Consider the following 23,112-nt stretch of genomic DNA (forward strand, 5'->3'; position numbering starts at 1 on the left):
CAAACTTTTGCTTTTTACACGCGTCATATTGTTAACGAACTTTAACGATTTTTTTGCAACTGTTTCTTTGAAGAACATGACCGTAAATATGAACACAAGATTGAATGTGACAAAGAAAATGATTATTGGCAGTCATGTTGCCTCTGTAGCCGGTGTATGCAGGTACATTTCTCATACCCCTTCGTTTGAAGTGTGGTCCCGAAAAATCTTCGTTTCAAGGGCTATCTGGCCCTTCCCCTTACCCCTACCCCTACAACCAAAAGAGAATTGAGACAGCCCTACCCCTTCACGTGCACACGCAAAACAGAGGGGAAGGGGTTAGGGGTAGAATTGGGATTGGCCCTAAGAGTATGATAAAGGCAGATGATTTAAAAGGTTGGGATTTTCTTCCAGAAGAACAGAGATTAAAATGTCCTTCACAGCAACACTGCCTTTACGCACAATGCTGCAGATCTTTCTCATGCTTTCTTCTTCGGTTGAAGTCGGATGTGTGATTTCAGAATATATTTCCTCATGGATGATTTGCTTCTGAAGCAGTTTGTCTGCAATGCCTTTCACATTCTTAACGCTTTTGATAAGACCACTCCAATTTCTATCAAAAAACTGAGCTTTATCAAAGTTCACAGCCACTTGTGGAGTCTTATGTTGTACATTTTGAAACCAACTAGACTCAGCTTTGTTTGGATCGATGTTGGTTAATTCTTTCCAAATTGTTGCAGTCCATACTGGTTTCTGATCATCCATTCGGCTGAGAGTCATATTGATGTCATCAGCCACAGTTTGTTTGACCTGAAAGAAGTTTGGCTCAATGTCACCTCTTAGCTTGATCTCTTTCGGTTGGACAGAAGCACCAGGAACCTCAAGACTGTGTTTTTTCATCATTTGCAGTGGGGTTTCAGGTCTTGAACACTTGATTTGATGACTTGGCTTTTCCTCTGTTTTAATTTTTTTTGCAAAAACAGAATCTGATGGAAAAAAATACACATGGAGAATAATGGGGTTCTTTTTTGTCATGAAGATAAGTAGATCACAGTGCACTTTCACTGCAATCCCTAGTTTCATAAGCACTGTTTTAGGAGAAAAATATGGTTGGAGTATTCTGGCATGAAAACGAGTCAACTCCACTGATTCCAAGGTTATTCCCTCATTTTCAACACTGAGGAGCTTCACAGCATCTTTGAGAGAGGGGTCAGACTCTGCTAAACAGGCGTAATGAGGCAGATGGGCTTCCTCCAGTTTCCCTGAGATCACGCTCACATCGATCACTGGACCAATTCGCTCACACTGAAGCCTCTCCAGCTCTTCACTGAGGAAACGTCCATCCACTGCACGATACTGGAGAGTGACGTCACCAGCACAGACCCATCGCATTCTGGTCCTGCTGCACTCGAATCGACCCGCCTGAGTGCTGATCCTGAACTTTGACCCTTCTTCATCTGTACAGACTGACGGCTCCACCTGAACCCACTGATCACAGTCGACAATGTGAACACAAGACTGACAGTGAAGATTCATTTCAGAAGGTTCATCCGCAGAGATTTTCAGTCTAGAGAACAGAGATGATAATGATAAATGAAATGACTAATGTATGAAAGATAAACATTTAAAACACTTTTTTATATAAAATAAAAATTATCTCACTCTTTCAGCTCTTCCAAAACCTTTGGTTTGAAGTGAATCTTCACTTTCTCATTGCAGCTGTGACTCCAGTCCTGTTCTCTGCACTGGTCAGTGAGTTTACTGCACTTCCTCCTTGACAAACATTGAGGAAACCAGAATAAATAAAAAAGAAATACTGTAATATTGTACTATTTAACTAGATGGTAAAGTTCGTAGACAAACTTTAAGTTGGCTTGAAAAAGCCTAGCCAGAAAGTTTGACATTTTTTTAAACTGTTCTAGCATGGTTTATCATGATTTACCATGTTTCTAGTATGGTTTACCACATTGCTAGCATGATTTACCATGTTTTAACATGACCATGGATGGTTGGATGGATAGATCAAGATTAGTTAGAAAGAAAGAAAAAAGAAAGAAAGATTAGAAAGAAAGAATGAAAGAAAAAAGAAAGAAAGATTAGATAGAAAGAAAGAAAGATTAGGTAGAGAGAAAGAAAGAAAAAGATTAGGTAGAAAGAAAGAAAAAGATTAGGTAGAAAGAGAAAGAAAGAAAGAAAGAAAGAAAGAAAGGGTTATGTAGAAAGTAAGAAAGAATGAAAGAAAGAAAAATAGATTAGGTAGAATGAAAGAAAGAAAGACTGATTAGTTAGAAAGAAAGATTAGGTAGAAAGAAAGAAAGAAAGAAAGAAAGAAAGAAAAAGAAAGAAAGAAAGAAAGAAAGAAAGAAAGAAAGAAGGAAAGAAAGAAAGAAAGAAAGAAAAAAAAGATTAGGTAGAAAGAAAGAATAAGATTAGGTAGAAAGAAAGAAAGAAAGAAAGGGTTATGTAGAAAGAAAGAAAGAATGAAAGAAAGAAAAATAGATTAATTAGAATGAAAGAAAGACTGATTAGTTAGAAAGAAAGAGATTAGTAAGAGAAATAAAAAAATATTAGTAAGAAAGATAGAAAGATTAGGTATAAAGAAAGAAAGAAAGATTAGTTAGAAAGAAAGAAAGAAAAGTTAGTAAGAAAGATATAGATTAGTAAGAAAGAAAGATAAGTTAGTTAGAAAGATAGATAGATTAGTTAGAAAGAAAGAAAGATAGATAAGTTAGTTAGAAAGATAGATAGATAAGTAAGAAATAAAGAAAGATAGATTGATAGATTAGTAAGAAAGAAAGATAGATAAGTTAATTAGAAAGATAAGTTAGTTAGAAAGATAGATAGATTAGTTAAAAAGAAAGAAAGAAAGATAGATAAGTTAGTTAGAACAATAGATAGATTATGTTAAAAAGAAAGAAAGATAGATGAGTTAGTTAGGAAGATAGATTAGTTAGTTAGAAAGAAAGATAAGTTAGTTAGAAAATTAGTTAGAAAGAAAGATTAGTTAGAAAGATAGAAAGAAAAAAGCAATAAAGATAGTAAGAAAGAAAGATTAGTTAGAAAGAAAGAAAGATTAGTTAAAAAGAAAGAAAGATAGATAGATTAGTTAGAAAGAAAGAAAGAAAGAGAGAAAGAAAGAAAGATAGATAGATAAGTTAGAAAGACAGATGGATTATTTAGAAAGAAAGAAAGATTGATTAGAAAGAAAGAAAGATTAGTTAGAAAGAAAGAGAAAAAAGCAAGAAAGAGTAAGAAATACTAGTTAGAAAGAAAGATTAGTTAGAAAGAAAAAATATTAATTATAAAGAAAGAAAGAAAGATTGATTAGTTAGAAAGAAAGATAGATAGATTAGTAAGAAAGAAAGATAGATAGATAGATAGATAGATAGATAGATTAGTTAGAAAGAAAGAAAAAGAGAGAAAGAAAGAAAGAAAGATAGATGGATTAGTTAGAAATGAAGAAAGATAGATTAGTTAGAAAGAAATATTGATTAGAAAAAAAGAAAGATTGATTAGTTAGAAAGAAAGATAGATAGCTTAGTTACAAAGAAAGAAATGGAGAGAGAAAGAAAGAAAGATTGAGTAGTTAGAAAGAAAGAAAGAAAGAAAGAAAGAAAGAAAGAAAGAAAGATAGATTAGTTAGAAAGAAAGAAAGATTGATTAGTTAGAAAGAAAGAAAGATAGATAGATAGATTAGTAAGAAAGAAAGAAAGATAGATAGATTAGTAAGAAAGAAAGATAAGTTAGTTAGAAAATTAGTTAGAAAGATAGAAAGAAAAAGAAAGAAAGAAAGATAGAAAAAAGCAATAAAGATAGTAAGAAAGAAAGATTAGTTAGAAAGAAAGAAAGATTAGTTAGAAAGAAAGAACAAATATTGATTAGAAAGAGAAAGAAAGAAAGATTGATTGATTAGTTAGAAAGAAAGAAAGATAGATTAGTTAAAAAGAAAGATAGATAGATTAGTTAGAAAGAAAGAGAAAGAAAGAAAGATAGATAGAAAGAAAGAGAGAAAGAAAGAAGAAAAGAAAGAAAGATAGATAAGTTAGAAAGACAGATGGATTATTTAGAAATAAAGAAAGATTGATTAGAAAGAAAGAAAGATTAGTTAGAAAGAAAGAGAAAAAAGCAAGAAAGAGTAAGAAAGAAAGATTAGTTAGAAAGAAAGATTAGTTAGAAAGAAAAAAATATTAATTATAAAGAAAGAAAGAAAGATTGATTAGTTAGAAAGAAAGATAGATATATTAGTAAGAAAGAAAGATAGATAGATTAGTTAGAAAGAAAGAAAGAAAAAGAGAGAAAGAAAGAAAGAAAGATGGATTAGTTAGAAATGAAGAAAGATAGAGATAGTTAGAAAGAAATATTGATTAGAAAGAAAGAAAGATTGATTGGTTAGAAAGAAAGATAGATAGCTTAGTTACAAAGAAAGAAATGGAGAGAGAAAGAAAGAAAGATTGAGTAGTTAGAAATAAATAAATAAAGATAGATTAGTTAGAAAGAAAGAAAGAAAGATTGATTAGTTAGAAAGAAAGAAAGATAGATTAGTAAGAAAGAAAGAAAGATAGATAACTTAGTTAGAAAGATAGATAGATCATTAAGAAAGAAAGATAAGTTAGTTAGAAAATTAGTTAGAAAGATAGAAAGAAAAAGAAAGAAAGAAAGAAAGAAAGAAAGAAAGAAAGAAAGAAAGAAAGAAAAAAAAGATTAGGTAGAAAGAAAGAATAAGATTAGGTAGAAAGAAAGAAAGAAAGAAAGAAAGAAAGAAAGAAAGAAAGGGTTATGTAGAAAGAAAGAAAGAATGAAAGAAAGAAAAATAGATTAATTAGAATGAAAGAAAGACTGATTAGTTAGAAAGAAAGAGATTAGTAAGAGAAATAAAAAAATATTAGTAAGAAAGATAGAAAGATTAGGTATAAAGAAAGAAAGAAAGATTAGTTAGAAAGAAAGAAAGAAAAGTTAGTAAGAAAGAAAGGTAGATTAGTTAGAAAGAAAGAAAGATAAGTTAGAAAGATATAGATTAGTAAGAAAGAAAGATAAGTTAGTTAGAAAGATAGATAGATTAGTTAGAAAGAAAGAAAGATAGATAAGTTAGTTAGAAAGATAGATAGATTAGTAAGAAATAAAGAAAGATAGATAAGTTAGTTAGAAAGATAGATTGATAGATTAGTAAGAAAGAAAGATAGATAAGTTAATTAGAAAGATAAGTTAGTTAGAAAGATAGATAGATTAGTTAAAAAGAAAGAAAGAAAGATAGATAAGTTAGTTAGAACAATAGATAGATTATGTTAAAAAGAAAGAAAGATAGATGAGTTAGTTAGGAAGATAGATTAGTTAGTTAGAAAGAAAGATAAGTTAGTTAGAAAATTAGTTAGAAAGAAAGATTAGTTAGAAAGATAGAAAGAAAAAAGCAATAAAGATAGTAAGAAAGAAAGATTAGTTAGAAAGAAAGAAAGATTAGTTAAAAAGAAAGAAAGATAGATAGATTAGTTAGAAAGAAAGAAAGAAAGAAAGAGAGAAAGAAAGATAGACAGAAAGAAAGAGAAAGAAAGAAGAAAAGAAAGAAAGATAGATAGATAAGTTAGAAAGACAGATGGATTATTTAGAAAGAAAGAAAGATTGATTAGAAAGAAAGAAAGATTAGTTAGAAAGAAAGAGAAAAAAGCAAGAAAGAGTAAGAAAGAAAGATTAGTTAGAAAGAAAGATTAGTTAGAAAGAAAAAATATTAATTATAAAGAAAGAAAGAAAGATTGATTAGTTAGAAAGAAAGATAGATAGATTAGTAAGAAAGAAAGATAGATAGATAGATAGATAGATAGATAGATAGATAGATTAGTTAGAAAGAAAGAAAAAGAGAGAAAGAAAGAAAGAAAGAAAGAAAGATAGATGGATTAGTTAGAAATGAAGAAAGATAGATTAGTTAGAAAGAAATATTGATTAGAAAAAAAGAAAGATTGATTAGTTAGAAAGAAAGATAGATAGCTTAGTTACAAAGAAAGAAATGGAGAGAGAAAGAAAGAAAGATTGAGTAGTTAGAAAGAAAGAAAGAAAGATAGATTAGTTAGAAAGAAAGAAAGAAAGATTGATTAGTTAGAAAGAAAGAAAGATAGATAGATAGATTAGTAAGAAAGAAAGAAAGATAGATAGATTAGTAAGAAAGAAAGAAAGATAGATAACTTAGTTAGAAAGATAGATAGATCATTAAGAAAGAAAGATAAGTTAGTTAGAAAATTAGTTAGAAAGATAGAAAGAAAAAGAAAGAAAGAAAGAAAGAAAAAAGCAATAAAGATAGTAAGAAAGAAAGATTAGTTAGAAAGAAAGAAAGATTAGTTAGAAAGAAAGAACAAATATCGATTAGAATGAGAAAGAAAGAAAGATTGATTGATTAGTTAGAAAGAAAGAAAGATAGATTAGTTAAAAAGAAAGATAGATAGATTAGTTAGAAAGAAAGAGAAAGAAAGAAAGATAGATAGAAAGAAAGAAAGAGAGAAAGAAGAAAAGAAAGAAAGATAGATAAGTTAGAAAGACAGATGGATTATTTAGAAATAAAGAAAGATTGATTAGAAAGAAAGAAAGATTAGTTAGAAAGAAAGAGAAAAAAGCAAGAAAGAGTAAGAAAGAAAGATTAGTTAGAAAGAAAGATTAGTTAGAAAGAAAAAAATATTAATTATAAAGAAAGAAAGAAAGATTGATTAGTTAGAAAGAAAGATAGATATATTAGTAAGAAAGAAAGATAGATAGATTAGTTAGAAAGAAAGAAAGAAAGAAAGATGGATTAGTTAGAAATGAAGAAAGATAGAGATAGTTAGAAAGAAATATTGATTAGAAAGAAAGAAAGATTGATTGGTTAGAAAGAAAGATAGATAGCTTAGTTACAAAGAAAGAAATGGAGAGAGAAAGAAAGAAAGATTGAGTAGTTAGAAATAAATAAATAAAGATAATTAGTTAGAAAGAAAGAAAGAAAGATTGATTAGTTAGAAAGAAAGAAAGATAGATTAGTAAGAAAGAAAGAAAGATAGATAACTTAGTTAGAAAGATAGATAGATCATTAAGAAAGAAAGATAAGTTAGTTAGAAAATTAGTTAGAAAGATAGAAAGAAAAAGAAAGAAAGAAAGAAAGAAAGAAAGATAGAAAAAAGCAATAAAGATAGTAAGAAAGAAAGATTAGTTAGAAAGAAAGAAAGATTAGTTAGAAAGAAAGAACAAATATTGATTAGAAAGAGAAAGAAAGAAAGAAAGATTGATTGATTAGTTAGAAAGAAAGAAAGATAGATTAGTTAAAAAGAAGGATAGATAGATTAGTTAGAAAGAAAGAAAGAGAGAGAGAGAAAGAAAGATAGATAGAAAGAAAGAAAGAGAGAAAGAAGAAAAGAAAGATAGATAGATAGATAGATAAGTTAGAAAGACAGATGGATTATTTAGAAATAAAGAAAGATTGATTAGAAAGAAAGAAAGATTAGTTAGAAAGAAAGAGAAAAAAGCAAGAAAGAGTAAGAAAGAAAGATTAGTTAGAAAGAAAAAAATATTAATTATAAAGAAAGAAAGAAAGAAAGATTAGTTAGAAAGAAAGATAGATAGATTAGTAAGAAAGAAAGATAGATAGATTAGTTAGAAAGAAAGAAAAAGAGAGAGAGAAAGAAAGAAAGAAAGAAAGAAAGAAAGAAAGAAAGATGGATTAGTTAGAAATGAAGAAAGATAGAGATAGTTAGAAATAAATATTGATTAGAAAGAAAGAAAGATTGATTAGTTAGAAAGAAAGATAGATAGCTTAGTTACAAAGAAAGAAATGGAGAGAGAAAGAAAGAAAGATTGAGTAGTTAGAAATAAATAAAGAAAGATAGATTAGTTAGAAAGAAAGAAAGAAAGAAAGAAAGATTGATTAGTTAGAAAGAAAGAAAGAAAGATAGATTAGTAAGAAAGAAAGAAAGATAGATAACTTAGTTAGAAAGATAGATAGATCATTAAGAAAGATAAGTTAGTTAGAAAGATAGATAGATAGATAGATAGATAGATAGATAGATAGATAGATAGATAGATAGATAAGTTAGTTAGAAAGATAGATAGATTAGTAAGAAAGATAGATAGATAGATAGATAGATAAGTTAATTGGAAAGAGATAGATTAGTAAGAAAGAAAGAAAGATAGATAAGTTAGTTAGTTAGAAAGATAGATAGATTATTAAGAAAGAAAGATAAGTTAGTTAGAAAGATAGATAGATTAGTTGGATAGATAGATAGATAGATAGATAGATAGATAGATAGATAGATAGATAGATAGATAGATAGATAGATTAGTAAGAAAGAAAGAAATATAGATAAGTTAGTTAGAAAGATAGATAGATTAGTTAGAAAGAAAGAAAGATAGATAGATAATTTAGTTAGAAAGATAGATTAGTTAGAAAGAAAGATAGATAATTTAGTTAGAAAGAGATAGATTAGTTAGAAAAAAGAAAGATAGATAAATTAGTTAGAAAGATAGATAGATTATTAAGAAAGAAAGATAAGTTAGTTAGAAAGATAGATAGATTAGTTGGTTGGATAGATAGATAGATAGATAGATAGATAGATAGATAGATAGATAGATAGATAGATAGATAGATAGATAGATAGATAGATAGATAGATAGATAGATAGATTAGTAAGAAAGAAAGAAATATAGATAAGTTAGTTAGAAAGATAGATAGATTAGTTAGAAAGAAATATAGATAATTTAGTTAGAAAGATAGATTAGTTAGAAAGAAAGATAGATAATTTAGTTAGAAAGATAGATAGATTAGTTAAAAGAAAGATAGATAAGTTAGTTAGAAAGATAGATAAGTTAGTTATATAGAAAGATAGATTAGCTAGAAAGAAAGAAAGAAAGATGAGATAGATAGATAAGTTAGTTAGAAAAATAGATAGATTAGTAAGAAAGAAAGAAATATAGATAAGTTAGTTAGAAAGATAGATAGATTAGTTAGAAAGAAAGAAAGATAGATCATTTAGTTAGAAAGATAAATTAGTTAGAAAGAAAGATAGATCATTTAGTTAGAAAGATAGATAGATTAGTTAGAAAAAGAAAGATAGATAAGTTAGTTAGAAAGATAGATAGATAATTTAGTTAGAAAGAAAGATAGATTAGCTAGAAAAAAATAAAGATTAGATAGATAGATAGATAGATAGATAGATAGATAGATAGATAGATAGATAGATAGATAGATAGATAGATAGATAGATAGATAGATAGATAGATAGACGTTTATAAGTACATTGAATGGTAGTTTAATTGAGTCTAGGGCTTCAGAGAATTTAGATTTGAGTGTTTGGCTTGTACACTAATGGGCCACCGTAGTCTTGGCTCAATTTGAGCATTCTGCAATCTAAGTCTGCAATCTTTTCCAAGCCAACTTAATTAGGCACACACCTACTAAATTGAATAACATTTTAAAAAATCGATATTAGATATTCTCAGTAATGGAAGTTTTGTAGATTTTATACTCCATAATTATCTATTAATCTATCTATTTTGTATAAGAAATTCACCTTTTTTGGGATTAAAATGAAATAAAGTGAGCTTCCTTATTCTTTATTCCTCATCATTGGATAAAGTCAAATGCACAAACCCTTCAATGGTCACAGTGCAGTGTGGATCCATCAGTGATTTCTTCAGTAATACGAGTCCCTCCTCCAACAGCAATCTAGTGACACTGACACTGCAATATTGCAGTAACACAAACAGTAATAAGCAAAAATTGTTCATAATACATGCAATACATGCTATAATTTAGTTAGTGACTTTTTAAAGTATTATTTATGCAGGAGAGTTTAAAGTATTATTTATGATGAACAAATCAATAATGGCTATAGATTTAGAGTTTGTCAAATAATTAACATTCTGTTCAGTCAGTTATCATTTGCTTATGCAAATCCTCGTACCTGAGCTGCTGTAGACTGGTGCAGGTCTGGACGAGGGAGATGATCCCAGAAGCCCAGCTCTCATTCAGACTGAACAACTTCAGATCCAACTTCTTCAAACCCACAGAGTGAAATGAAGACAGAAGCAAACTGACATGTTCATCAAGAGCTGAAGAGCTGCAAAAATATATTTGACCACAACATGTTTGAATAACAGTAAAGCTACTGATGAGATATATAGAGTAAATGGCAAAAGGAATATTTTTCTTACTCTTCTGATAATTTTCCTGCCTTGCTGAGTGTCTGTAAGAAGAGTGTCCAGTCAGTGCTGGATATCTCTGAGTGTGAACATGTAAGACTGATGTTGAAGACTGCTGGAAATGATGGATTCTTCTCAGAGGAACTCAAAGACAACCTGAAACAGACAGAGACACAGAGGAACATTTGATAACAGCATCATACACTCACCATGAATATACTCTGAAATATAAATTATACCATCTTGATAAGAAAGATTACAGTATGTGCAATAGATTCTTACAAGACATCTCCACGAGTGACTGACAGATCAAGTGTCCATCTGAGACTCTCAGAGCTGTATTCATCCTCTTGAACTCTACCAAGTCAGAAGAACAGATAACTTGTTTAAACAACTAGTAATTTAAAATGGCAATGATTATGAAAGTAATTTACTTCAGTTCTCTCAAGATTTTTGATTCCCCGAGAATCTGGATCAAATCTCCAACTTCTGACAAATGCTCCACTGAAAACCTTAAGTCAAAAACAAAAATCATCTATAATTTTAAATGTGTTACTGAATGTTTTATTAAAAGTAAGCCATGACATATTTGTGATATATGGGCCACATAAAAGTATGGCGAATATATGACAAATAAAAGTGTCCATGAAGAAAAGTACAATTACGGAGCCCCGCACATGACATGCAGAAGAAAAAAAAATAGTAGGCTAAATCGTGCGATTTACTATTTATTCTTGCATGTCATGTGCAGGGCTTCGTAAAAATGTTTTATAAAATCTAGTTAAAAATGCATGTGCATAGAAAATGTCATCACTCTATTCATGTTTATTTCATTTGTTTTTTCATTAATTTGTCTGAATCAATTATCCATAAAAAAGTAAAAAATAACATTCCATTTCGTGGTCACTCCGAGTTACGTCGGATGACGACGAATGGGGTTTCGCTTAGAAAGCCTATCACCTTCGAGTATATAAAACGAGCCAATGGCAATGAAATGCCATGGGTCTGCGGAATTTGCATAGCGTAGGTCCGCCCCCCTCTGGGGGTATATAAGGAAGTACGCTGGCAACATGCAGATATGTTTTCGCTTCGGAGCCAAGAGTTCTCTTCACTCCTACAAGCCATTCTGAATCATCTTCATTCTACGAGACGAGCGGCTCTTCAGTGTGTTTGTGTGATGGCGCGTTCCAGCGAGATCGCATTGCCTGCTGCTGTTTTGTGCAGTGATCTGCCGACAGTGAGTGTGTTTCTCCCTGGGCGCTTCAGCACTCTGCTGAACTTTTTCCTCTCTAAAAGAGCTGCACGCGGCACGTCTTTTTCAAGACGGTTCGCCCGTGTATTTACTGGATGTGGGTGCGTGATTCATCTGCCTAACGGTCACAAGCGTTGTTTCGCGTGTTGGGCTTAATCACGCTCGGCAGCGCTCGTGGATGAGTCATGTTTTCATTGCGGGAACATGACCATCGCGATGTTTATAGATCGAGACTCAATGATCTCAGTGTGGGTAGAGTCCCCTCTGCCACACCCCAATCTATCTCTCCTATGGGATACTTTGGCTGGTGGCCAGGGTGATCTGAGGGTTACAGTGTGGTACAATACTAAAATAAAAAAATAAATAAAAAACCACGCCCCCCTCTACATCGCAAACCGTGGGGCTTCCGTGTGTGCCTGGTTCCTCTCGGGGACCCAGTGTTTCATTCGGGGCTCCAGCAGATGGTGTCATGTCACTCACAGCATCACAAGGCGGGCTTGATTCCTCTGGAAATGAGGATTCGACTGCGTTGCCTCCCTCTGGAGTCAGCGTTAGTCGAGTCAGATCCAGAGCTGATGGCCATGCTTTCCCGGGCAGCTGAAAGCATCGGTTGGAGTGACGCCGCCCTCCCCCCGAGCGCTGTAGGCTTTCCCGGATGTGCATCAGGACGCTTCCGGCCCGCGGGAGTCCACGCCTTCGTTGTCCTTGATCGTGAGGCGATCTTGGTCTGTATGTTCTCTGTCACTTTTGTGACACAGGCATGCAGTCCTGTGTGTCGCCTTCGCCTTCGAGGCAGTGCTGACTCAGGAGTTCTGTCAGAACCGGCCGCAGTGGAACGCTAGTCCTTCCCTGGCCAACACTGACAGAACGCGGAAACTCGACCACGCCCCCTTGCTGGGACGCTATGCCTCCCATGCCCGGCCTGGTCGTTCCGCCGCGCACACTTTTGACCACGCTCTCGGGCGACATCGGTACCTGCGTGATCCTGGGTCAGGTGGTGTCCACTAGAGTGGTCCAGACATGGGCTTAGCCTGGTTGATGTGAGGGGGTCTGAGAATTCATTTTCTCAGCTCCCCCATGTCCCAGGCTGGGCTCTTCGGCGGGCTGGCTTCGGCCACCAGAAGCGGACTCAGGTTCGTCTGCACTGATGGTCATCCATCCGTGTGGTCTCCTTGGTCTGCTTCCCGCCAAGGCCACCTCCATGCGGCTCCTCCCCTCGGGCCTTCACCGGCCCTGGGCAGAAGGAGGTCGCAGGAGGGCGGCGCTGCCCGTCTCCGCCCCTTAGACTGCCACGCCAGCCTAAGCAGCACTCTTGAGACGGGCAGCTTGGTCGGCGGTGTGGTTGAGGACTGCGCCCAACAGTCTTTGATCACTCTAGAAGCGGACTGAGGCTTCTGCACTGACGGTCATCCGTCCGTGTGGTCTCCTTAGTCTGCTTTCCGCCGACGCCGCCTCCATGCGGCTCCTCCCCTCGAGCCTTCTCCGGCCTGAGCACGAGGAGCTCGCTGGAGGCTGGCACCGCCTGTCTCTGCCCCTTAGCCGGCTAACACCTGGCTAAGCAGTACTCCTGAGACGGGCAGCTTGGAGTTAGGGCTCAGTTCTTTTCAGAAGCTTTCTCTGAGCCCCAAGAGGCTGTGGATGACAGCACGCGCCGCCCACGGGCCACGCTCCTCTCATCCCCCTCTGTCGCCAAACCCCTGCCAGAGCTCGGTGGCAATGCCCCTGTCATGAGAGCGGAGGTCGTCACCCTACTGGCGAAGGGTGCGATCGAGACAGTCCCTCCAGCCGAAATGAAGTCCGGCTTATACAGCCCCTACTTCACTGTACTGAAGAAATCTGGTGGGTTACGGCCAATCCTCAACCTGCGTGTCTTGAACCGCTCCCTTCACAGGCTGCCGTTCAAGATGCTCACGGCCAAACGCATCCTCCAGTGCGTGCGGCCGCAGGATTGGTTTGCAGCGATCAACCTGAAGGACGCCTACTTCCATGTCTCCATTTTACCTCGACACAGACCGTTTCTTCGGTTTGCTTTCGAGGGGCGGGAATACCAGTACGTGGTTCTCCCATTCGGGCTAGCCCTGTCTCCTCGCGTCTTTACGAAAGTCGTCGAGGCAGCCCTTGTTCCCCTTCGGGAACACGGGGTTCGCATCCTGAACTATCTCGACGACTGGCTTATCCTAGCTCACTCTCGAGACCAGGTTTGCGAACACAGGGACCTAGTGCTCCGGCACCTAGCTCGTCTGGGCCTTCGGGTCAACTGGGAGAAGAGCAAACTCTGCCCCGTGCAGAGGATCTCTTTTCTCGGTATGGAGATCGACTCGGTCGCCATGTGCGCGCAGCTTACGAGCGAGCGCGCGCAGTCACTGCTGACTTGTCTTCGCCAGTTCGAGGGCAAGAGCGCGGTTCCACTGAAACTATTTCAGAGGCTCCTGGGGCATATGGCATCCGCAGCCGCAGTAACGCCGCTCGGATTGCTTCATATGAGACCGCTTCAGCTTTGGCTTCGCGATCGAGTCCCGAGGTGGGCATGGCATCACGGCACGCTCCGAGTTCCAGTGACTCCGGCCTGCCGTCAGACCTTCACCCCGTGGTCGAACCTCAGTTTTCTACGGGCCGGAGTGCCCTTAGAACGAGTTTCCCGGCATGTGGTTGTATCAACAGATGCCTCCACCATGGGCTGGGGCGCCATGTGCAATGGACATGCTGCCGCGGGCTCCTGGACAGGACCCCAGCGCCTTTGGCATGTCAATTGCCTCGAGTTGCTGGCTGTACGTCTCGCCCTGCACCGCTTCCGTGCGTTGCTCAAGGGTCAGCACGTACTAGTCCGTTCAGACAATACCGCGACAGTAGCGTAAATCAACCATCAAGGTGGTCTACGCTCCCGCCGTATGTCGCAACTCGCTCGCCACCTCCTCATATGGAGTCAGAAGCATCTGAGGTCGCTTCGAGCCATTTATATCCCGGGAGACCTGAACCAGGCGGCCGATGAGCTGTCTCAGCTTCGGCCTCTCGCTGGAGAATGGAGACTCCATCCCCAGTCGGTCCAGCTGATTTGGGATCAGTTCGGGGACGCACAGGTAGACCTGTTTGCCTCCCACGACTCGTCCCACTGCGACCGGTATTATTCCCTGACCGAGGGCACGCTCGGCACGGATGCACTGGCGCACAGCTGGCCGCGGGGCCTACGCAAATATTCCCCCAGTGAGCCTTCTTGCGCAGACCTTGCGCAAGATCAGGGAGGACGATGAGCAGGTCATTTTGGTTGCCCCGTATTGGCACAACCGGACCTGGTTCTCAGAACTAGTACTTCTCGCGACAGCACCTCCCTGGCCAATTCCCCTGAGGAAGGACCTGCTTTCTCAGGGACAGGGTACCCTTTGGCACCCTCGTCCCGATCTTTGGAACCTCCATGTGTGGCTCCTGGATGGGACGAGGCAGGTTTGAGTACCCTACCACCAGCGGTGGTGGCTACCATCACTTCCGCTAGAGCATTGTCCACGAGACATGCCTATGCGTTGAAGTGGAACCTCTTCGTCAACTGGTGTTCTTCTAAACATCAAGAACCCACGAAATGCCCGATCAGTGTCGTGCTTTCCTTCCTGCAAGAAAGGTTGGAGAGAAGGCTGTCTCCCTCCACCCTGAAAGTGTATGTTGCCGCTATTGCCGCACATCACGACGCAGTCGATGGTAAGTCTCTGGGAAAGCACGACCTGATCATCAGGTTCCTGAGGGGAGCGAGGAGACTGAATCCTCCTCGTCCTCCCCTCGTACCCTCTTGGGACCTCTCAGTGGTTTTATCTGCCCTGCAGAGTGCTCCCTTTGAGCCTCTGCAATCAGTGGAGCTTAAGTTCCTGGTTGCATTGGCCTCCATCAAGAGGGTAGGGGACCTGCAGGCATTTTCGGTTGACGAAGCGCGCCTGGAATTCGGGCCGGCTAACTCTCACGTGATCCTGAGACCCCGGCCTGGATATGTGCCCAAGGTTCCTACCACACCCTTTCGAGACCAGGTAGTGAACCAGCCTTGGCACTGCTCTGTCCAGTACGCGCCCTCCGTGCTTAAGTAGACAGAACGCGGTGTTTCAGGACCTCAGACCAGCTCTTTGTCTGTTATGGTGGGAAGCTGAAGGGAAAGGCTCTCTCCAAGCAAAGGTTGTCCCACTGGATAGTGGACGCCATTGCTTTGGCATACCAGCAGCAAGGTCGACCATGCCCCCTTGGTGTGACGGCCCACTCCACTCGGAGTGTGGCGTCCTCTTGGGCTCTAGCGCATGGCGCCTCGCTAACAGACATTGTAGAGCTGCAGGCTGGGCGACACCCAATACATTCGCGAGATTCTATAATCTCCGAGTGGAGCCAGTTTCTTCTCATGTACTCGCTTCAACTAGCCGGTACTAGATTCTGCTCAGGTGTCTTCGCTTGCTCGCCATTCCTCTCCACGGACGGGATACGTGCGATATTTTCCTCAGGTGAGCCTAATAAGCCCTGAGTCTCCTCCAGCACTGTCGACGTCATCGCCAGAGTTATGCCACTGGCAGCTTTCGCGCTTGGCTAGGTGCCTCCATGTGCATGGTTCCCCCTCTGGGCGACCCCCAAATGTGTATTTCCACTGTAAGCCTCTTTGAGCATGTGTCTTTCCCTCGGCAAGCTACCTTGCCACCCCTGGGGTTGAAACATTCCACCTGCGGCTGGACACCCCAGTGATATTCCATATGCAGCCCCTCGGGGTCATATGTGTATTCCAAGTCCCCTCCTTAGGGCTGGGCATAATTGCATATTTCCTCTGAGATATGCTTCCCAGTGTACCTTGGTATTCCTGTGTTAAGTAGGACTCCTTCGTCCGTGCTAGTCTCACGACACGGAGCTCAGACTTACGCAGGGCACTGGAAGACAGCCGAGGTGGCGTGATTAGACTGGGGACCCCATTCGTCGTCATCCGACGTAACTCGGAGTGACCACGAAAGGGAACGTCTCGGTTACGTATGTAACCCTCGTTCCCTGAGTAGGGAACGGAGACGTTACGTCTCCCTGCCACTTCAGCTGTACCGCTGGGAACGCCTGAGTTCAGTCTCGGCTCCTCAGCGAAGACATATCTGCATGTTGCCAGCGTACTTCCTTATATACCCCCAGAGGGGGGCGGACCTACGCTATACAAATTCCGCAGACCCATGGCATTTCATTGCCATTGGCTCGTTTTATATACTCGAAGGTGATAGGCTTTCTAAGCGAAACCCCATTCGTCGTCATCCGACGTAACGTCTCCGTTCCCTTCTCAGGGAACGAGGGTTACATACGTAACCGAGACGTTTTCTTGAATACAAGTGTGTGTGCACTTGAATCCTAATAATTACTTGAAAAATATATAAAATTAAACAATTTATCTAAATTAACAACAACAATCATGCATGACACTGACCTCAGAGTCTCACACATACAGAGTGCTGGCTGAAGAATCTTGAGTTTATCAGCTGTTAAATCACAGTACATGAGGTTCAGTTCTCTGATGTGTGGACAGAACTGAAGACAGTACAGCAGCGCCCAACAGTCTGTGCTCCTCAGAGAAATACAAGACAGATCCATGAAGCTGTGAGTTTCCAGCGCTTTCCTGACACACTCCTCATCCTGGAGCTCATACAGACAGTGGAGACCAAATAACTCAAATCCATACTGGCGTGTCATTGCATGAATCCTTTTTATCAGCTTTTTTTTCAGTTCTCTTTTCTTTAGTTTTATGTTGTGAGGAACAGTCCAATTTATCTTTTCAAAGAGTTGGCTGCTCACCTTCTCGTTGTAGAGACCACAGAGAAACATCATGACTGAAGGGATGGGATTTGATAGTCTACCTCGGAAAATTGGAGATGATCTGTAAATGATAGCTTCTGATTCCATCAAGTAAAACAGCTCACTGACTTTCCAACAAGACTCTTCTTCATCCAGCAAGAGATAATAAAGAGCAGTGAAGAACTCCTGAAAGCTGAAATGGATAAACTTGAAAAATGGTTCATGTTTTTCTTTTCCTTTAAGATCATCTTTACACAAGAACAGAGAAGTAGCAGGACCTTGGCCAGTCTCAGCCACACTCTTTTTATCAAAAAAGACTTGCTGATTTTGTATTCCTCTCTCTGCCAGCTGACCCAGACTCCTCAGCATGGTGAGAACAGACTGACTCTGGCCATGATGCTCCAGAAGAGTGGACACAAAGTGAACATATATGGAGGTGGTTGTCTTTAGTTCTGCCATCACATGATCACCATCTATAATGTGCTTCTCCAGACAAAAACAGACCATCCAACACAGCAAAGGCACAGAGCAAGTCGTCAGGAGGCCTTCATTTGCTTTCACACTCTCATATGTTTTCTTGAAGAGTTGCTCATCCTGAAAGAATTTGTGGAAGTACTCCTGCACCCCTCTCTCAGAGAAGCCCACAATCTCAATGATACGCTGAGGTCCTTTGAGGAGATTGCTTAATTCTGCGGCAGCTGTATATCTAGTGGTGACAATCACAGATGACCCCAACAGTAAGAGATCCCTCAGTAAGCAATTAAGGATGTCCATAGTTGGGGCTTTCTGGTATGGATCAGTAGGCAATAATATTTGAATGTGTGGATTAAATGAGAACTCATCCATTCCATCAATGAGGAAGAGAACTTTCTCTGGTGTTAACTCTAGTATCTGTGAGATCTGATCTGATGTTAAACTGCAACTCCAGCTCAAGAGCTCAATCAAGCTCATCTCCTCAGGAATACACTTCAGCTCGTCACTCTTCAACCGAAAAACCACATCAAAGTTTTCAGAGTAAAGTTTTCCAGATGCCCAGTCCAACATGATCTTCTGTAACGTGAAGGATTTACCTCTTCCAGAATCACCACAGAGAATCACAGTTTTCGGTGTGTTTCCGTCACTGTCGGGACTGAACAGCTGGTCTATTCTGATGCTGTGATTCTTGTCATTTGATAACAGTTGAGTTGATGTTTTTGTTCCAGAAGTGTGAGCAGACCTCACATAATCTTGACAGTATTTCTCAGTCTGCTCTTTGCTCCTCTGAATGATCACTGGTTCAGTGTAACGGGCGGCCAGTTCCACACGTTCAAAGTTATATATTGTCACAAACTTTAATATGTTAAATCTGTTCATGCTTTCATCAACAGCAGGGTGGATTGTTGTCATGGACTCCTCACTGGCCTTCCCAAAAAGACCATAAGACAGTTTATGCAGAATGCGGCTGCCAAGATTCTGAACAGAACCAGAAGATAGGAACATATCACATCAATCCTCCAATCTTTACATTGAAAGTGAAAAGTGAAAGTGACACGTGATGGCCAAGTATGGTAACTCATTCACATTTAGGATTGATTTTAAAGTATTATTACTGGTATTTAAATCACTCAATGGCCTATTGTAGATATGCTCACTGAATATAAACCTAACAGACCACTCAGATCATTAGGATCACATCAGCTAGAAATACTAAGGGTTCACTCAAAGTCCGCTTTTTGTCCACTTGAGAAGTTTATCTATGCATCATCTTTTTACTCTTTTAATTCCTTGTATTACTGTTTTAATTTTCCTTGCTTTATTTTGTGATTATTTTGATTCCTTTCTGTGTAAAGTACTTTGAATGACCATAGTGTATGAAATGTGCTATATAAATAAACTTGCCTTAATGAATGAAGACTTGTCTTTTGGACCCATGATTCTATAAGCTACAGAAAACGTGAAACAAAAACAAGTTTAAATTTATAAAAACAAAAATTACAAACAAGGAGCTGTAATCATGAAATGCATTAGAAGTTAAAATAACGTGCTGAAAAATACCTTTAGGCTATCCCTTTAATAAAAATATGAAAACCTAAGGATGCTATAGGCATCTAGTCAAGGTAAAATATATGCATATGAACCTGTTTAAAATTGTAGTTTTGGTTATTTACAGGTCATAGAGGACATGCATATAAAATCCATGACTTTGTTGTGCATCTGTTGTATGATTTGTTGCATATCCCTTTTTACACCCGTTAATAAGCACAATTCTCAATTAATACAAAAACACTTTGTTAACAGGAACTTTTGACACAACAGTGGCACAACTAAATGACATGTTGTAAATAACACTTTCATCATTGGTTAATCGTGGTATAGCTGTAATCATTAATAAAGGCTACACTCTAAAAATAATCTGTAAACATAGGGCAGAATGTACCGTATTAATTTGACAGAATTTTCCCTGTTTATTTTTTAGAGGTGTTTTACCTGCATTTTGAATTTTGAACTTCATTGTATTGTGTTTTAGGGTTAAAGGGATAGTTCACTTTGAAATTAATTTTTGGTATGTTTTAGCTTACCTCAAGGGCATCCAAGATGTAGGTGTCTTTTTTTCCGCAGTAGTTTCAATTTTGATATTTTTAGGTCAAACCGTTCTTGTCTGTCAGTCATATAATGCAGGTCTATGGTCATTATCTCAAAACACAAGCACAGAGTCCAAATTAAAACAATTCTCCGTCGTCCAAATTAAACAATTCCCCATCGTAAGTACACATTGATGGCCTAAGACACGAAACGAGCGGTTTGACAGACAAGAACGGTTTGACCTAAAAATATCAAAATTGAAACTACTGCGGAAAAAAAGACACCTACATCTTGGATGCCCTTGAGGTAAGCTAAAACATACCAAAAATTAATTTCAAAGTGAACTATCCCTTTAACGGAAATGTCCGTAAAATTACTGCATAATGTCCTGGTAATTTTCTGCCAGTTATCTGTTTTTTTTTACAGAATTCTTTTTGTGTGTGTGTGTGTGTGTGTGTGTGTGTGTGTGTGTGTGTGTGTGTGTGTGTGTGTGTGTGTGTGTGTGTGTGTGTGTGTGTGTATGATGAACTGTGCATCCCTAATGTCATTTCTGTAACAGTGAACATTATGTAGGGCCTACCACAACGTAACAGTAAGTAAAATGATCTATTCTGTTTATTACCTGTTAAGTTATCACCGATTTTTTCCAATTCAATTACTAATTCATCAATTCTGCTCTGGTCTGCAGGTACCAAGTCTGCAGAGAGAGACTGGAAACATGAAGAAAAATACTTCAGCACAATTTTCTTTCTTTTTTAAATAAAGGTTTTCCAGAGATTAAAAACAGAGCTTGGGATGGTTCATAAAGAGCACATTTACTGTGTCTGTTTACATGCAGTGAGATTCACCATTATTTAAAAAGAGCAGCACAATACTCAGCATCGTCTTACAACATTCCTAACAACACTGAAAAGCTCTCATTTGGAGTCTTAGGGGACATATTCCTCTAGTCTAGTGGCTCAAATTAATAATCAATTAACCATAAGAATACGTTTTTTCACTGACTGACTGGAGTTTAGTCTGCAGCAACTCTTTCATTAGAAGGTTTTAAAACTCACCTTGCCAGAAACACCACACTTGCGCTCAACATAGTTTTTCAAGATTGTCACTCCAACCTAATACCCAATACCAATATATTTTAAGTGGTGCACGAGTTTGTTAAAAAATATTAAAAGTTATTTTCATACAATAGAATTCAAATAGTCCACATTCACACTGCAATTTTGAAATTACTTCAATTCTGTACATAAACCTCAGCAACATTGAATCCGTTTAAAATATTCAGTGCCGACTGAAATGAACAAATAATTGTTAATCACATGATAAAACATAAAAAGTAAAAAATAATAATTGGAATTTTGATTCAAAAAGGAGGAAGCAATGCTAATATTATTTAGGCTAATATTAAGATTCACATAATATGCTTCTGGTCTGAAATATGCTTTTTACTTTGTCAATAAAATTAAAGTATCAGTTTTTGTTCAGTGTTTGATGTTTATAATGTACGCATACAAAACATGTTTCTTGTTGTTTTGACGTGTTTAGGCGTTACTGTTAGCATTAGCATAACCCCAACTTACCTGGTTCTCACCCCTCTCTGCTTCAGCTGATACAGTCTTGTGGATTTTGTGCTTGCCCATTATACACAGGTAACAGATATACTGCAGGTCAGTCAGACAGAAATATTCCAGCGGTTTATTATGTTGAGGGCAGATCATCTCCTGCAGTCGTTCATTGGCATCTGTTATTTCGTGTCTCATCTTGAAAGAAACGGTCATGTTCTTTGAGGTGAATTTGACAGTAAGATTCCAGACACACCAGACAAGACTTGATGGCTTTGTTTTTGTCCCCAGTACAGACGTCACACTCACACCAAACAGTACGAGTAGCTTGTAGTTTTGTCGTCTTGAGTTTCTCCAGCACTTGCATGGTGTTTTCCCCTAAAACAGGTCTTGGAGTGAAGGTCTGTCTGCACTGAGGGCAGCTGTAGACTCCCGTCTGATCTTCTTTATTCCAGTAGTCTGTAATACAGCGCATACAGTAACTGTGTCCACAGGGAATGGTCACTGGTTCCTTCAGTAGATCCAGACAGATTGGACAGATGACCTGATCCTCAGCCACAGAAATACTGGCTTCTGCCATTTTTCTGCAAACACAAATGCACACAACAGCCTAAACAGCGAAACAGTCAAACATTCCAGAGAGAGACATACAACAGCTCAATGACACTGTTTCTCTAGTTTCTCTATCTACTGAGAAGTTGAAATTATTGAGATGTGGGCAAAGGGCAAATTCCAAACGCCCATTTCATGCTCATTCACCATGATCAGTGTTTCCTAGTTGGGCTCTTGCATCTTGATTGTTTTGTTAGTTTTTCTCTGGCTGCTTTAATGTGTTCAGAAAACACATTTACTGTGTCAGAGGAATCTGAGACAGAATAACATCAGGTGATGTTGTCTGTTAATTAATGTCATTGTGAAGTGGTCTGATTCATTGTTTATATCAGTTCTCACTGATAAGTGAGTTATGTTATTCATTTGTTTAAATATTGTGCTGCTGTGATACTATGATAATCAGACATTCTGAAAAATTCTGAAACTATATTGTGAGCATGAAGTCATAAATTGGTGTGTTATTTAGACACTCACAGACATCAACAATCAGCATATGAAAGACAACAATGCCAGCACACCAAACTCATTCATGGCTCCCAGCATGCATTGCAGCATGAATACATTATGTAGCTGAATTATTTTACTCTTTAGACATAAATCATTTTTGCTGGGTCACCATTGTTGAGGTTTGCATGATGAGTGATTGTCTAAGTGTGTCTCAACATTTACACAAGAAGGTTGTAGTGTTTTTGGAAGATTTCACACAGATCTCTTCAGTGCTACAAGTGCTCTTTCTATCACAACACCTTTTTTATACATTAATGCTTCAACTTCAATTATTTAAACCAGTCATAAAACTAAAGCACTAATTTGATAGTCAATAAAAAACATATCAGTCTGCTTTTTGAACTTTCTCAAGCAATACATAAATGTTTCCTTAAAACACTCAAATCAAGGATCAAGAGGACCAACTAAAGCACACACTGATTACCATCATGGTGACTTCTAACGAAAACCTTTATCTCAGTAAGAATATTTGTAAGTTTGAAAGAAATAAAGTCAACTGGTTAGCAATAAGTGAAACTGGTAAAACTATTTGTGGAGATGTTTAATCATCCTCTGTTGAGACCTTGAGAGATTTAATGTTTTCTTTTATCTTCAGTTGATTTCATCATCAAGGCTGTGGCTGGAAGTCAGTTATTCCCGGTCTTGCTGTTTCTCTTTCCTTCAGTGATTCTGCTTGTTAACAGCTGGTGTTCAAATGTTTCAGGCAAATCATAC

The 23,112-nt window shown here is 37.9% G+C and overlaps 1 protein-coding gene and 1 long non-coding RNA gene across 4 annotated transcripts; one reads left to right on the forward strand and one right to left on the reverse strand.

Moving 5' to 3' along the window:
* Positions 1–141: 141 nt before the first annotated feature.
* Positions 142–21,632, reverse strand: nlrp1 (NLR family pyrin domain containing 1). 3 transcript variants are annotated; one of them, XM_082172953.1, is made up of 13 exons: positions 21,298–21,632; positions 20,970–21,008; positions 20,776–20,832; positions 20,340–20,427; positions 19,034–19,077; positions 16,791–18,607; positions 10,560–10,637; positions 10,408–10,482; positions 10,138–10,281; positions 9,888–10,043; positions 9,575–9,664; positions 1,642–1,749; positions 142–1,546 (listed from the first exon to the last, which is right to left on the reverse strand). In XM_082172953.1, the coding sequence occupies exons 1-13, from the start codon at positions 21,493–21,495 to the stop codon at positions 343–345; spliced, it is 4,098 nt and encodes a 1,365-aa protein (XP_082029079.1). In that variant the 5' UTR covers positions 21,496–21,632; the 3' UTR covers positions 142–342. The 3 variants fall into 3 exon arrangements, with proteins under 3 accessions (XP_082029079.1, XP_082029078.1, XP_082029080.1); XM_082172952.1 differs by having other exon boundaries at positions 1,642–1,752; XM_082172954.1 differs by lacking the exons at positions 20,776–20,832; positions 20,970–21,008 and having other exon boundaries at positions 1,642–1,752.
* Positions 2,770–4,381, forward strand: LOC309501230. Its single transcript, XR_014206794.1, has 2 exons — positions 2,770–3,642; positions 4,026–4,381. It is a non-coding gene; the product is annotated as an uncharacterized lncRNA (long non-coding RNA).
* Positions 21,633–23,112: the final 1,480 nt, after the last annotated feature.

This window comes from Leuciscus leuciscus (genome assembly GCF_965113295.1).
Source record: "Leuciscus leuciscus genome assembly, chromosome: 6".
NCBI classification, from domain to species: Eukaryota; Metazoa; Chordata; class Actinopteri; order Cypriniformes; family Leuciscidae; genus Leuciscus; species Leuciscus leuciscus.